Source organism: Pipistrellus kuhlii, unplaced genomic scaffold, assembly GCF_014108245.1.
Source record: "Pipistrellus kuhlii isolate mPipKuh1 unplaced genomic scaffold, mPipKuh1.p scaffold_m20_p_24, whole genome shotgun sequence".
Classification (NCBI taxonomy): domain Eukaryota; kingdom Metazoa; phylum Chordata; class Mammalia; order Chiroptera; family Vespertilionidae; genus Pipistrellus; species Pipistrellus kuhlii.
Window position 1 is genome coordinate 7,843,828 of NW_023425523.1, and position 15,353 is coordinate 7,859,180.

At 43.3% G+C, this 15,353-nt stretch overlaps 1 protein-coding gene across 4 annotated transcripts in view; it reads left to right on the forward strand.

The window, feature by feature from the left end:
* Positions 1-14,711, forward strand: part of SNX27 (sorting nexin 27) — a 40,351-nt gene extending 25,640 nt beyond the window's left edge. For 3 of the 4 annotated variants that reach the window (XM_036453002.2, XM_036453005.2, XM_036453006.2), the window contains 8 exons: positions 849-953; positions 2,547-2,625; positions 4,692-4,855; positions 7,276-7,365; positions 8,927-9,076; positions 9,388-9,516; positions 9,895-9,954; positions 11,017-14,711. In XM_036453002.2, coding sequence (XP_036308895.1) covers positions 849-953; positions 2,547-2,625; positions 4,692-4,855; positions 7,276-7,365; positions 8,927-9,076; positions 9,388-9,516; positions 9,895-9,954; positions 11,017-11,064 — 825 coding nt within the window. In that variant the 3' untranslated portion in view covers positions 11,065-14,711. Of the gene's footprint in view, positions 1-848; positions 954-2,546; positions 2,626-4,691; positions 4,856-7,275; positions 7,366-8,926; positions 9,077-9,273; positions 9,310-9,387; positions 9,517-9,894; positions 9,955-11,016 lie in introns of those variants that run through there. The other variant, XM_036453004.2, reaches the window with a different exon arrangement.
* The last annotated feature ends 642 nt before the right edge of the window (positions 14,712-15,353 follow it).

Genomic DNA, 15,353 nt, shown 5'->3' on the forward strand with positions numbered 1-15,353 from the left:
ATAGAAGAGTGAATATGTAATATTACTGTATTAAGTAGTGTGTTATCTACTGATTATTTTATGTTTATATTTTATTTTCCCAAATAGATTTTAAGTTTATTATAGACAAGGGCTTATAACAAAGTAATGTTTAGGATGGTTTTAGGCAATAAATAGTACTCTTTTCTTTTTCTTTTTCTTTTTAATGGTAAGTGAAAAAAGTTGTTCTTACATAGTTGTTTCTCTAATAAAAATGACAAGGTCAAAAATCTGTTAAGGAACGTGTTAATCATCAAAACCAGTGAGAGTGAATGATTTCTTTAAAATTAAGGAGAATAAGTATTGTTTACTCTTTGCTAGAAGAAAATTGGGTATCAGAGAAACTCAGATTCCTGAGTTTCCTCAGTTTCCTTTCAAAGGTGTCATTATTTCAGGATTCAGAAAGGATTTTATGGTACTACTTGAGCAAGTCTAACATGCCTAATCATATAAAATCAGAGAATATTGGTTGAAACTACAGCTTTCAGTTGTCTTCTTATTTGTGAGTTCTCAATGTTTGAAAATAAGCAAAAAATCTCACCTGTGTTTGACCTAGTCTGTTCACATGAGTTTTCTGTATTAAAATGTGAACGTGACTTCAACATATTTCTTTTCTCCCTGTTTATCTTACAGGTTAACTGCTGCTACACTCTAAAGTCAGCTTAATGGCTTATAAATGTATTGACTTATAAGGTGTCTTTTCTCCTCTTTTCTTTGGAACTCACTTTCTCTCCAACACATGTTAAGTTAGTTGTTGTTTAGCTTGCATGCTACAAGGAGAATGAGGATATACTGGGTCATACATTCTTTTTCTGTGTCTTTCTCCCCAGAACTACAATGGTGTGTCTGACGTAGAGCTGCGAGTAGCTTTACCAGATGGATCAACAGTTACAGTCAGGGTCAAAAAGAACAGTACTACAGACCAAGTATATCAGGTAAAGTAAACTTGAGCCAGTAGACTTGACATTGCATGTTTCAAAGATAAGGAAGATGGATTAAATGAGTTAATATTATACATATAAAGTGATTGGAGTCTCCAGCACATAAGTTTATTAAATGTTAGCTGCTGTTGCTGATGTTATGTGAATGTGAAATTACTTTGTCCTCCTTGAAAGAAAGGTATCCCAGTAGTAGTGGCTCTGGTTAGTCCCCTCGCCCCTTTTAATTGTAAGAAAACTTTATAACGCACATGAAAACAGAATAGGACAGTGAACCTCTATCTGTTCATCACTCACTTAATCGTCATTAAGATTCGTCCACATTTGCACTATATATCCTTTCCCCCGCTTTGTTTGAATATTTTAAACCAAATTCCATGTTATTGGACCTGTGTGTATTTTAGTATACATCTCTATAAAATATAGACCTTCCTACATAACCACAAAGCCAGTATCAAACCTAAAAAATTAACAGGATTTCCTTGATATCAGCTAATAACAAGTCGACAATCAAATTCTCCCATTTATCAAAAAATGATTTTTTTATAGTTGATTGGTTAAAATCTGAATCTAAATAAGGTCTTTATATCACATTTGATTTTTATGTTTGTTTTAAAATAGAGCAGTCTGTCTTCCCTTCTCCAACTTGTTTCCCATGTCATTGTGTAATTTCAGAAATTGGGTCTATGTCTTGTGGAATGTCCCACTTTCTGAGTTTATCTGTTTGTTTGTTTCTCTTATGTATTCGTGTCATTTAGTATGTCTTGCTCTCGCCTTATATTTTTTATAGATGGAAGTTTTCTCTGGAGGCTTAATTAGATTCAGGTTCAGCTATTTTGATAAGAATAAGTCATAATCGGTGCTGTATTCTTCATATTGCTTCTCCTTTGTAAAGTTCTCCATTGATCTTTTCTCAAATGAGTGTATCACCAATGATTGCTCTCTTAACCTCTGGTTCATTAAGGGGTTGTAAAGTGTTGCTTTTCTAATTCTCTCATATCTTCACATTTATTAACTAGACTTATTCTGTAAAGAACTTTTTCTTATCAGCTATGGATATTTAGTTATCCTGAAGTACGGTTTTTGATAAGGGAGGGATAAATGTTTCTTTCCTTTTATTGCCAATTTCCAGAGTAAAGAATTGGTGCCTTAGTTGATTCTGATGATGTCCAAGGAGGTTATTTTTTATTTTATTTTTATTTTTAGTATTGTGTGGGTTTTTATGTACACAGCATGATTTAATCAATAGCATGTATTATCTTTGTGATATTCAAATTGTTCCATCTTTAACCAGTGGAAGCTCCTTCATGTCTGCTCAAGTCTTCTTTTTTTAATTTAAATATATTTTTATTAATTTCAGAGAGGAAGGGAGAGGGGGAGAGATAGAAATATCAACGATGAGAGAGAATCATTGATCGGCTGCCTCCTACATGCCCTACACTGGGGATCAAGCCCACAACCCCAGGCATGTGCCCTGACTGGGAATCGAACTGTGACTTCCTGGCTCATAGGTCAATGCTCAGCCACTGAGCCACGCCAGCCTGGCTGATTTAGTTTTCTTGAAACTAATCTATCCTGTTTATACTTTAGGCTATTGCAGCAAAGGTTGGCATGGACAGTACAACAGTGAATTACTTTGCCTTATTTGAAGTGATCAATCATTCCTTTGGTAAGTGGCTGTGGCTCATATGAAGTTCTGTTTGAGGGTATTTTATTCTAATGCTGTCAGACTGAAGCTTCCAGAAGCTGTCAGGCTGAAACTATTTGCCTAGAGAAGAGCTTACAGACCAAGGGAGAGTCTGTTTATTAGGACGGACTCCAACAAGCAGACCAGGCAAATCCCATTAAGTCCAAGTCAAAGGATGTGGTCACTGTCGATCCTTCCCTCTTTTATTAAGTAGAAGTTACTTGCACCCAGGGTTGAAGTAGTTTACTTCCATGAGGTTCTTTTGAAGTCAGAGGTTCAAAAGTAATACATTCCAGTGAAGCAGCTTTACAAAAAGGGGTGGTTCTATTTAGCAGCTATTTTAGTGTGCTTTGTGTTTTTTAAGATTTTAAAAAAATATATATTTTATTGATTTTTTTACAGAGAGTAAGGAAGAGGGATAGAGAGTTAGAAACATCGATGAGAGAGAATCATCGATCAGCTGCCTCTTTCATACCCCCTACTGGGGATGTGCCCGCAACCAAGGTACATGCCCTTGACCGGAATCGAACCTGGGACCTTTCAGTCCACAGGCTGACGCTCTATCCACTGAGCCACACCGGTCTTGGCTTTTTTTAATTTATTTATTTTATTTTTTATTTTTTATTCAGGAGTTAGAAAGAGATAAATTGCTTAAAAGACATTGCTTGAATGCATATCTTTTGAGTTTCTTTGTAACTCTTCCTAGGAAATCTTGTTACATCATGACAGGAAGCTTGCCTTATATATTATTTTATAAAAGCTAAGGGATGTTGGTCACACTGGTTGCATTGAAACCACAAAGGGGAGGAAGTCTGAGTGCTTGCCCTGAATGACATAGATTTCCTAATTATTTCCTACAGTGTATGGGTCTTTTTTGCAACGAACACACACACACACACACACACACACACACACCCCTAAGGCCAGAAATGACATAATAATTAATCAGATCTTCCTCATCTCAGAAAAGGAGGGAGTTGGTAGGCTTGGGTTGGCCTACTGTCGCAGGTCAATGTAGAATAATTTTGATTCTCCCTGAAGTGGCCATGTTCCTATTCTTTATCTTGCCAACTCCCTACAGTCTAACTAGGCAGATAGGAATGTTACAAAGGATCCCTAGGGGCACTCTCCCCTCCAGGGAGCACACCCACGCCATTCCACTCCCCTCCCCTCCCCCTCCCCCCCAGGGCACATATCCCCCTCCTCTAAAGGACCTATGAGACTTGAAGCCAGGGGAGCAGTGGGCCTTGTTCCACTGTCCTGAGTGTGTTTTTGCTGCAGTCAATAAATTCTTGCTTGCTTTTTTAAAAACAAAACAAAGGATTGCCAGGGAACCAGACACTTGGATTCTAATGTTATTCTTTTCTAAACTTTAGTTAATAAATAAAACAGGAAATATTAAATCTGTCTTTTGCAGTGTTAGAAAGCCAAGTAGCCATCAATCAAAAGAAGAAAACAGCCTTTTCAAAGAAAATCAATATAGAAATTAAAAGCAGTAGAGTTTTGTCCTGCTTATGCATTATTAAAAAGAGGAAGTAACTTTATTCAGAAGACACTTTTCAGGGGATGAATGTTTGAGAGTTGGGGGGTGGGGCGGGGAGAGCCTTTCAACTCAACAATAAAAGCGGTTCATTGAGAGACCACATGAGACTCTGACAGCACCATGGCTGGGCAAGAGGAGAGGCTTGCTTAAAGACGCTGAGTGGACATCACTGTAACTCACTGGATAATGGATCAGATATTGTAATAGACTTTGTAGTAAAGTCTGGCCGCAGAGTCAGCGTGTTAACTGAATAGTGTGTCCCTCAGGTGATAGAATTCAGTCAGTTTGAGCCCGACTGGCCATAGTCATAGTTCCAAGGGGTAGATTTGGGTAGACAAATGGTTAATCCTGAGAAAGTACTCCTCAACAGATCTAAGTCCAGGTTCAGGTTAACGATAATCTGCCATTCTCTATCTGGCCGTTTACATTTTATCTGCAGTTTACACTGGGGAAATTCCCTATATATCTTATCACTCTAGCTTTCTTTGTTTTGTCTTCTCTTTAGTACGTAAGCTGGCACCTAATGAATTTCCTCATAAACTCTATGTCCAGAATTACACATCAGCTGTGCCAGGCACCTGCCTGACCATTCGAAAGTGGCTTTTTACAACAGAAGAAGAAATCCTCTTAAATGACAATGACCTTGCTGTTACCTACTTCTTTCATCAGGTAGGTGAATTGATTTTCCTAGAAAGGCCTGATTTTGTTTTTTGTTTTTGATCGGTTCATATGTAGTGGGTAATTTGCTAATTCAGTATCAATCCTTGGGTAACTTGCTTTGCCTCTTGAATCTTAGTTAAATTTATAAAATGTGTTATCCCATTTCACAAAATATAAATAAGCTTAAGTAGTGAAAACATCCTGGAGTTTAAAATATATTTATTTAAACAACAGAAAATGAGCATTATGGCTATATACCTTTTAAAATAATCTCTACCAAAATTACACATCCACAGAGTTTAAACCAACATATTCATAGAGTATAAATCAACATGTAGTTCTACATAGGTTATTACGAAAAATATTAGTTGCTTCCACCTACCTTCATCTCTCCACAAAGGCAGTCACTTTCACCTTCTTTAGCTTTGTTTTTTTCTTTCAGATTTGCATCCATGTCTCTGTAATAATTTGGTTATATTGCTCCTACTTGATTTTTCAAATTCAGACAATATCTCTTCATTTCCCACTAAAAAATGAGACTCTAGCTCCATTTTGTTCTTCATTCTTACTAATACCTGTATCTTTTCATCTCTCCTATCTTCCTAATATAGGCATATTATAATATTTATTAAATCAGTATTCAGTGTTTATGTTGTTATGACTCTACAAATAATAAATTTATAGCAGAGCCTTGTATTGTTGCAATGTGAACATTAGCTAGGAGTCAGAATATCTGGTTCAAGTATAGGCTCTACACAGGGCATAATCTTAGCATAGTTTTGCTAAGATCGGTTTCCTGATCATGTAAGTGGAATCATATGGTACTTGTCTTTTTGTGACTGGCTTATTTCACTTAGCATAATGTCTCATTCATGTTATAGCATGATTTCCTTCCTTTTTAAGGCAAAAATGTTTCATTGTATGTGTATGTCTCATTTTACTTATCTAGTCATCTGTGGATGGACATTGGTTCTTTTCCCCATCACTTGGCTATTATGAATACTACTAGGGGTCCAGTGCACGGATTCATGCACTTTCTGTTTTTGTTTGTTTTGTACTTTGAAAGGAACTGTGGGCCTTGAGGCTGCGGTGGGCACAGGGGCGGGTCTTGGCCCATCCTCTGCGCCCCCACCTGGTCCCTCCTGCTGCAGCCCCCCAGTCCCCTATCTGCCAGCAGCCCTGCTCCCACCGCTGCTGCTCCCACGCACTGACTTCGCCAGATCTGCTCTCACCTGCTGACAGCACGGTGTAGTTGGGGCCGTTGCTGTGAGCACCTGCAGGACTGTGGTGCATGGGAGCAAAAAATTTTTAATGACCACCCAAGGCTCGCCCCGATGACAGCGACCGGTGCCCTGACTTGGTCTGGCGTGGTCACTCACTGCTACCATCCTGCCGTGGCCGACACCCACCATGTTCCACACACGCCTCCTGGTGGTCAGCACACATCATAGTGACTGGTTGTTCTTTTGTTCCCCTGTTCGGTTTATTTGCATATTAGTCTTTTATTATATAAGATTATGAACATGGGTGTGTAAATAATCTTTTCAAAATCCTGCTTTTAATATGACCAGATTGAGATTACTGGGTTATATGGTAATTCTATTTATAATTTTTGAGGAACTGCCATACTTTTTCCATAATAGCTATGTACACTATTTTACATTCCTAGTTTAAGGTCTTGTTTCATTTCATATGACACCGTCTGTCTCTCATTTTATTCTCTCCTTAGCTTAATTCACTTGACACGCATATACAAATCAATCTTCCTTTTTAAAAAAATGTTTTTTAATTGCTTATTTTAGCTCCCTACTGTCCTTAAGTCTAAATGCCTGTGCCTGCTTTTTAGGGTCCTTCCTAATCTGTTAACCTATCCCTCCAGCGCATTATCTTTCATTTTCCCTTAACCATATACCCTTTATTCAAATTAGGCAAATCTGTCTCCTGACTGTATATAACCTCAAACCGATTCCTATTTCCTGACTACAGCTAGTAGATTCTTCTATTCCATGTTGGCCCAACCAAGGCTTCCTCGATAACTACAATTAGCAATAAGCTCTCGTGTTCTGACTGCATGTATCTTATCTATACCACACATTTTTGTTACTTCTTTGTTATCTTTAATTCAGTATTGTATGCTCTCTTTTAATGTTCTCTAATTGTTCCACATATATAAATTAACCAGAGTTTAAATCTCTTAACATGAGAAACCAGATTCCTCCTGTGCCTAGAACAATCCTTGAAGGCATACCAGACACTCCGTACATGCTGCTTATTCCAGTAAATACATCCAGGTGGCAGAGTGCTCCAGTGATGCGATGGGCCATATACATAAAAGTTATTCTGAAAATAAATCTGTCTCTGTTTCTATTAAGAATGTACTTGATAGTGATTTTTACATTTCTTTCTTTCTTGCCTCTTTTTGGTGACAGGCTGTCGATGATGTGAAAAAAGGCTACATCAAGGCAGAGGAAAAGTCCTACCAGTTACAGAAGCTGTATGAACAAAGGAAAATGGTCATGGTAGGTCTACGTCCCCATAATCTCTCTAGAAAATAACTCCTTGTCTCGTAAGCCTGTTGTTCCCGTCTTTTTTAAAAGGTGTAGCAACCTGGTCAGTGGCTGCACTAATTTTTAAAAAGGAAAGGGAGATAGGCCTTGACATAAAGTCCATGTGTTCCTCCATTTAGCACATAAAGAGCTTATTTCGTTATATAGATATGTAACTTCATTATAAATAATAACCAAATGGAATTCTTTTTGATAGAAAAAAATCTAAAAGAAAGATGTGTAAAACATTTAATATGATAAAGATAAGATTCCGTAAGAATTGATACTAGGTTTTTTACATTGGAAATTATTTTCGTTGTGATTTAGCAGTGGCATAATCATTTGTTTTTATAACTTCAGTCTCTGCAGTTGCTTAAACGTTTATGCACTGTAGTGCTTTTGGTTAGTATCATATGCTAGAGCTGTACTGGTCATTTCGATGGCTACCATCTTCATGTGGCTATTTAAATTTAACTTTATTTAAATTAAACAAAATTTAAAATTCAGTTCCTCGGATGCATTAGCCACACTTCGAGTGTGGAGTAGCACATGTGGCTAGTAGCTACTATATTAGCTAGCTCAGATATAGAACATTTTTATTATCCCAGGAAGTTCTGTTCAGAGGGCTGCCTAGAATACTCCTTAAATGTTTTAAAATTAGTTTTTAATTTGTATCTGCCATATATAAAAGGATGGAAATTGTCAAAAATAAAATTTGTAATGAACACTTACAAAACTTCCACTCATAGAATTTTAAAATATTTTTCTTGGCAAATTCACATATAGTTGAAAATTTTCCAATTAAAATTTTGCATGATTTCACACAAGGCAGTAATTGCATTGGTTACGATTCTTATAAATCACTCGAATTTCTTTGTACCTTCTATGCACTTTTTATGAAGGACTTTATCTACCTAAATTAATTGGGTTGAAATAAGAATATACAAATTAGCCATGAGGCTTAGCCCATAATCTTATGTCTAGCTGGGATAGTTATTTTCTCACTTATGTGATGAAAAGTAAATTCCAAAAGATCAAGAAACTATCTACAAATTCTCTGCATATCAATAGACTAAAATAGGGAACAAAAATTATTTTAAATAGAATCAAGTCTATTTGTTGGATTTTGTTTGTGGGAATTTTAATATGTGGGAAACAGGGTTTTAAAAATCAACTTTCTGTTCTGTAAAATAATGGCATTGTCTTTTACATATTAATGCATGATTCTGACCAATACATCTGCATCTTTTTGGTTAAAAGTGCCAAATACTAAAGGACCATCAACCTCTGCAGTAGTTCTTTGCCTTTTTCAAAGCCAGTGGAATGAAAGTGACTTCATAAGGGCCTTTGGTAATACCCGTGTTGGTATTTGGTATACATATTGTTTTTTTGCACATATAGTACTACTCCAAACACTCTCATCCATTTCTGCATTTTACCAGAAGTACTTGTTGAGCACCGGATGTGTGCCAGGCAGCTTTTCATGGTGGTCCAGTTCCATGGCAACATGCTTTCTCTTCCTTCTTTCCCCTAGTATCTCAACATGCTGAGAACTTGTGAAGGCTACAATGAAATCATCTTTCCCCACTGTGCCTGTGACTCCAGGAGGAAGGGGCACGTGATCACAGCCATCAGCATTACGCACTTTAAGCTTCATGCTTGCACTGAGGAAGGACAGCTGGAGGTGAGAGTTCAGCATGGGGCTGGGGCTGGGAACCCTGGTGATACTTTAATAGTCACTCTCTTGTTGTGTTTTAGTTCTGGTCGTGGGATGATGTCAGAACTGTTTGACTGGGGTGGATAAGTACGCACTGGATTCATGCTGATCCTCACCCTCACGTGTTACCCTGACTCTTATTCTTCTGTCACCTTTTCCTGAAGTGCTGCAGACAACTGTTGTAACTTCACCCATCTCTCTCCTGCTGCCTGGCTGAGAACCGTCTTATTAAGCTTCCCAACATTCTCAAACTTACCCTCTTGTTCTCGGTTGTTCAGAACCAGGTAATAGCATTTGAATGGGATGAGATGCAGCGGTGGGACACAGATGAAGAAGGAATGGCCTTTTGTTTTGAGTATGCACGAGGAGAGAAGAAGCCTCGATGGGTTAAAATCTTCACCCCATATGTGAGTGGTAGACGGGAAGCATGCTTGGGGAGGATACGCTGGGCTTAGAGTTCTTACACCAAAGGCTTCCGAGGAGAGAGCTCCAGGGAGAGCAGTGAACCTGTTGAATTCTAAAGCCCCGGTTCTTGCTGGCTTTCCTGGAGGCACCACTGGGATTGGCAGTTTCAATCCCGCTTGACTCACAGTTACCACTAGAAGGAGCCAGAGAGTCGTAGATGAGCCAGGCCTGGCTTTGTGGGGCTTGGCTTGTCAGGGTTCTTCTCTGGGCTGAGGAAGTTTGGAAGGTGGGGGTGCTCAGGGCGGAAGTTCAAAGGCATGGATGGCCCTTGGGAACCTGGTCCTGCCAAGTCAGTGAGTGTTGCTGTGTTCTTTTTTCAGTTCAATTACATGCACGAATGCTTCGAGAGGGTGTTCTGTGAGCTCAAGTGGAGAAAAGAGGTAATTCTAGACAAACTTGAATTGATTATTTCCTCTTTGTTTAAATGTGTAGGCTTTCAGCCACATAGCCTGGGGCCCTTCCCCCATCCCCATCTTCCTGGGACTGTTGGTTAGGTGATGACCCCAAGTGAGCCTGGATACTCTCACACAGAGGGTCAGCTTTTGGATGCTAAACAGACTGTGTAAAAGCCATGCTTCTTCCTTTGTCTAGAGCAGGGGTGGGGAGTGTGTGGCCCATGGGCTGTTTACAGCCCAAAAAATGATTTGGTCTGGCCCTGCCAAGTCATTATGGGGTGAGTTAATTAAATGATCAAATGGAGCGGGCTGATTTTTAAGTTGATAATTTTGTGTGGCCCGTGAATGATGTTATAAATATCCAAAAGGCCCTGAGCAGGAAAAGGGTTTCTTCCCCTGGTCTAGAGGATGGCCACTGCCTGCAGGGTACCCCATCTCTCAGGACTTCATGGACCCCCCCCCCCCCCCCCCGCCTGATTTTATCAAAGCTCCCTCCATGCTGTTCCTGACCCAGGGGGCAGCTGTCCTCAGTTTTAGCCGCTCTGTCCAGGCCAACCACAAATGGTGTGTGGGGGCAGGTCTTTGCCTGCTTTCCTGCTGTCTGTGTGCCAGTGCTGGGGCAGAATGAGGAGAGTCTGAATGTTAGCCACTGAGTCTCAAAGAAAATGTTCCTGAGGTTCAGCAGTAGCGTCAGGAACACAAAAATGTATATTCTTGGTGCAGTAGAAGGCACACTGGTCTTTGGGCACAGGATCTAGATTTTCTCCTGGTTTGTTTTTCTCTGATTTTGGGCAAAGCAGTCTCCCTAGGGTCCAGTTTCCTCATTTTCTCTCATGTGTAAAATGGGAAGGCTGAGCCAGATACTTAATAGCAGGTCCCTCCCAGCTCTACAGGCTGGGATTCTAGGTGGGAAGGCACAGTGGGAAGAGGCCCATCCGATCGAGTCATCCAGTCGTGCATTTTCTGATTCCGTTTGAACGGTGACTCCGGACTGGAGGAGAGGTAGACATCTGAGGCTTCCCAATAACTCTCCTTTGTTTCTTTCAGAACATTTTCCAGATGGCGCGGTCACAGCAGAGGGATGTGGCCACCTAGCCTTCCCTCACCCCCTTCTCTTCACCTCCATCCTCCGACCCCTTCGTCTCCCATGTCAGACAGAGTAACCATTAACACAAAGGAAGAGGAAAAGGAAAAGTCATTATACTCAAAGCCCTAAACTAAATAATAATAATCCTTCTGAATGTCATGTCTCTGGAATTGAGCCGGTAGAAAACACCAGATTGGTCAGCACCAGGAGCCACCTGAGCTAAGATAGGAACAGGAATGAGCCCAGCCAACTCACCGACGGTCTCTGTCCTCTCACTGGGCCTCGCACCAACAGACTCCTTGTACTATATTTTTAAGACTGGAACTATGAACTCCATCCATTTGCACTGTTCATACATATGTATGTATGTATGTAAAAATTATATATACACAAATTAGCTGCACGTATTTACATATATATATTTCTTTTTAAATTTCATATTGATGGCAGTACCTTTTTTAGCTTGTGTTTTTACACACCTTTCACTAGAATTCATGACTTCTTTCTTGCTCTCTTTCTTTTGAAACAAACTTTAAAAAGGAAAAAAAAAATTACAGGGAAAATACCTCTCCTCGTGAAGGACTCGAAAAGTTTACAACCTGCTTGGGTTTCCCCCCCTTTTTGTACGGAGTGAGGATTCTGGCTCACGTGTGACTGTAGAGTCTGAGGAGCAAGGAGCATGGTTTCTTTTTCTTCCCGGAAGCTGTTGGGGAGAAGGGAGGGGTGTGTTCCTAACGGGGCAGCCAGGCTGCGGTCTGCAGGGGCGTCTGCAGGCGTGGGGCGGTCTCTCAATTCCAAGACATCTTCCTGGTCTATCCGACTCTCCACTCATAGCTCTCTAGCCACAATCCACACCTTCCCTTTCCCGGGGCCCCTGTGTGCTCCCCCTCCCCTGGCCTACAGTGGGAGGGGAGCTCAGGAGGGCAATGCCACAGGGCCCTGAAACACTTCTGGTCATAGTTTCACTGCTTTTCTGAAGCTGAGATAGGACCAGGGGCCAGAGTCAACGCTGATACCTTTAGGCACAGAGATTGGACGTAGGTAGGGGAAAGGAAGGGAGAAACGCCCCATGTACATAAGCTTTTCCCTACTCGGTTTGTGACCAGTAACCACCCATAACTATGACATTCTCTGTGACTTCCTTAAGCAGCTGACAGCATTCCCCAGGCCTTGGGGAAACTTGGGATGGGTCAGTGGTCGGTGTGAAACAAACCGCATCCGTCCCAGCCAGCTGAGGACCCAGGAAGGAGCAGTGGGAATATGGTTTCATTAACAGGAGACTGAAGGAGATCCTTTTCGTCCCTTAAAGATCTCATCTGACCTTGCAGGTGGACCTTGAGGTCTAAGAGCTGCACCCCAGGGCCGGGGTTCGGGGCTGACTAGAGCAGGGCCGCATGGTCGGCCCGCGGGCTCTGTCTTCAGAGGATTGCACTGGGGGCTCTAAGCCAGGCTCGGGTGCAACGGAAACACACCTTTGAACCTTCTTTTCCTTTCCCTCTCCATCTTCTGAACAGAAACCTCCAGAGGGTGGCGTCCTTTGCTTTGTCTAACTGGGAGGCAACCATAGTTGGTTGTAGTCAACTCCACTGAGCAGTGTTGGGGTGCTTTGATGTTTTCTTTTTTTATAACTTGTTTTTGCAAATCATTGTGAATCCTCTTTCCCTCTGTTATCCTGGCAGCTGTTCGCCCCAGGGGAGTGTGGGATCGTACAGGATATCCTTCCTGTCCCCTCTCCCCTCCTCCACACCCAGGTGGAATCAGAGCTCAGAACATGTGAATGCCGAGCGTTGAAAGTTGCAGAGGGTGATCCCTGATGTGAAGGCTTTGTCACGGGATTAGCTTCTTTTGGCTGCAGTGAATTTAATGATGAGCCAGAGGCCCTGGAAAGAAGACCCCTGGGTTTTCCACTCCTAGATGCTAAAGAGGATTCGAGGCCAGCTTTGTTTAAACTATAAAAACCCGCAGCAGTTTACCCCAGTCCCCTTCACTGTGGGCCAGGAGGCCCTGTGGCAGCCCACGTGCTGCCCTCCGCCCCCTGAGCGGACAGGTGCTGCTCTGGCCCCTTTCTGGCATGTTCACTTGGTGCTTTGGATGGGTGAGTGGTTGGTGCTTCGGAGAGGGGGCGAAGACCCACAGGTTGGCGCTCGGTGGCAGGCTCTGTGGGAACAGCCCCTGCTTGAGGCTGCAGCACTGAGATTGCCGGCTGCTGCCCGGTAGGTAGGAGGCCCGGGCCAGCGCTTCTCTTGACCCCAGCAGGTGCCTGCAGAGGCCGAGAGCGCTGGCCGGGGAGCACCAGAGGATCCAGCCTCCTTTGCATGAAGCAGTGTTAGTGTGACACTCCTTTCCCCCTGCCCTGCGTGTCCTTTCTCGAACTCCTGCCCCCTTTCTTGGTCCTGGGTTCGGCCCGGGGAGGCTTCCTGTGCAGCTTGTCTCTGGGAAAAGGAAGGGCTCCCTTCCCCCTGCCGTGCCCCAGCGGAGCCAGCAGGATGCTCCTGGTCTCCCGCCGTCCTCCCCTCCACTCAGCTTCCATCTTCTTCGGTGAAAGCTCTGCTTTCTTCCTGATCGGGAGGAAGTGCAGGCCCTGAGAAGCCTGTCCCCACAGAAAGGTGTCGTGGGGCCAGGCCTGGGGCTCTGCTCTCTGTTTATATTCTGCTCTCCATTTCTCCGCCCTCCCCTTGCCCGAGGCCTACGCTCAGCACAGGTGAGTGCTCGGAGCAGCTCAGGCCTGGAGGGAGCTCTCAGGGAGGAAAGAGAAACGTTCTGTGTCCTCATGCCTGGTCATTCGGTCTCATCCTGTAGTTCCCCAGGCCAGCAGCTCTGGGTTTGCACCAGCGCTTGGAGCCACAGGGTAGGGCATTGGCAGGAGGTGGACCTCTCTCCTCTCGGAATTTTCCAACTCCTGGGTGGCTCCCAGGAGGCAGTTTTCTTAAAAGGGACCTCGTCCTGGTCGGTCTGAAGCCCCCGACTTGGAGGGACTGCTGTGCCCTCCCTCCTCCGCCGTGCACGCCGGTGGGGGCTGCAGCAGGAGGAACCCTGGGGGCTGTTGGACTCCCAGCCTTCACCAGGTTCACGTGTCCCATTCGCTTCCTTTGGAGGGAGGAGGTGTGGCTGAATACTGAGAGCGAGTAGAGGTGATGGGTGTGCTCCAGCACCTCATCTCCCAGTCCCACCTCCCACCCACCTCTTCTCCTGAACCCACGCACACCTTGCCAGGCCTCACTCACACCAGGACACCGTCAGCTCACCCTCAGCAATAATCTCAGGTGTGTGGGAAGCTTGGGGCTGGGGGGGCGGGGAGGTCGGAGTCGAAGAGGGGAGTGACATGGGGTGAGGCGCGCGGCCAGCTGCTAACGTTGACACCGGTTTTATGTCATGCTCCCTTTTCAAGCCAGTGAGCTGGGCTTCAGTTTTCCCCAGGCCATGCACACTTAATTTATTTGAGAGAAACTCTAATTGTATTTTCACTGCAGTATCTTGTATTTTTTATTTGTGATTTAAGAAATGTGAAGAGAAAATACACAGACACGTAATGGCTAGCAGTGTTTCTTTCATTCCTGGTTCTAGAGCTAACCACTCTAAAATGGTTCGGTAATGTCACTTAGTGTAATTAATTGTAACATATTCTTTTAAATAAATTGATTTATTGATGAAACTATCCTTTGGTTTCCTAGGTTACAAATCCTTTGGGTGGTGTGGGAAGCAGTGCAGAGAGGCCTTTGAGATTTGAGTTGGAATGGTCAGTCTGGAAATGGGAAGGAACGTTTAACCAGTTATCCCAAGTAACAAGTGATCTTCTGAAGGCAGGCGATGGGGAGGGGGAGAAAAGGAGAAGCTCGAGGCCTCTGGTCTGACGTTGTGTTCAGTGACTCCTTTGAAGGTTCCTTCTCCCTCAGACCTCAGTTGGCTGTGCCAACCTGCATAAAACCCACGATGACTCACAGGGTCCTCCCTGACCTTATGCAGACAGATCCTGGCAGAGTCCTTGGGACACATCTTAGTGCCCAACCCCAGCAACATGTATGGACTTTGTCATTTTTCTACTTTATGTATATACTAGAGGCCCAGTGCACAGATTTGTGCACCAGTGGGGTTCCCTCAGCCTGGTCTGTGCCTTCTTGCAATCTGGGACCCCTCAGGAGATGTCGGACTGCCTGCTTTGGCCCCATCAGGTCGAAACTGGCAGTCTGACATCCCCCAAGCGACATAGTGCTCCAAGTGGCAGGTGCTGGGGAGGAGTCCAGGCCAGGTGCCATGCCACTCCCGCTCATCCCCAGCCCCATTGCGCCTATCGCCACCG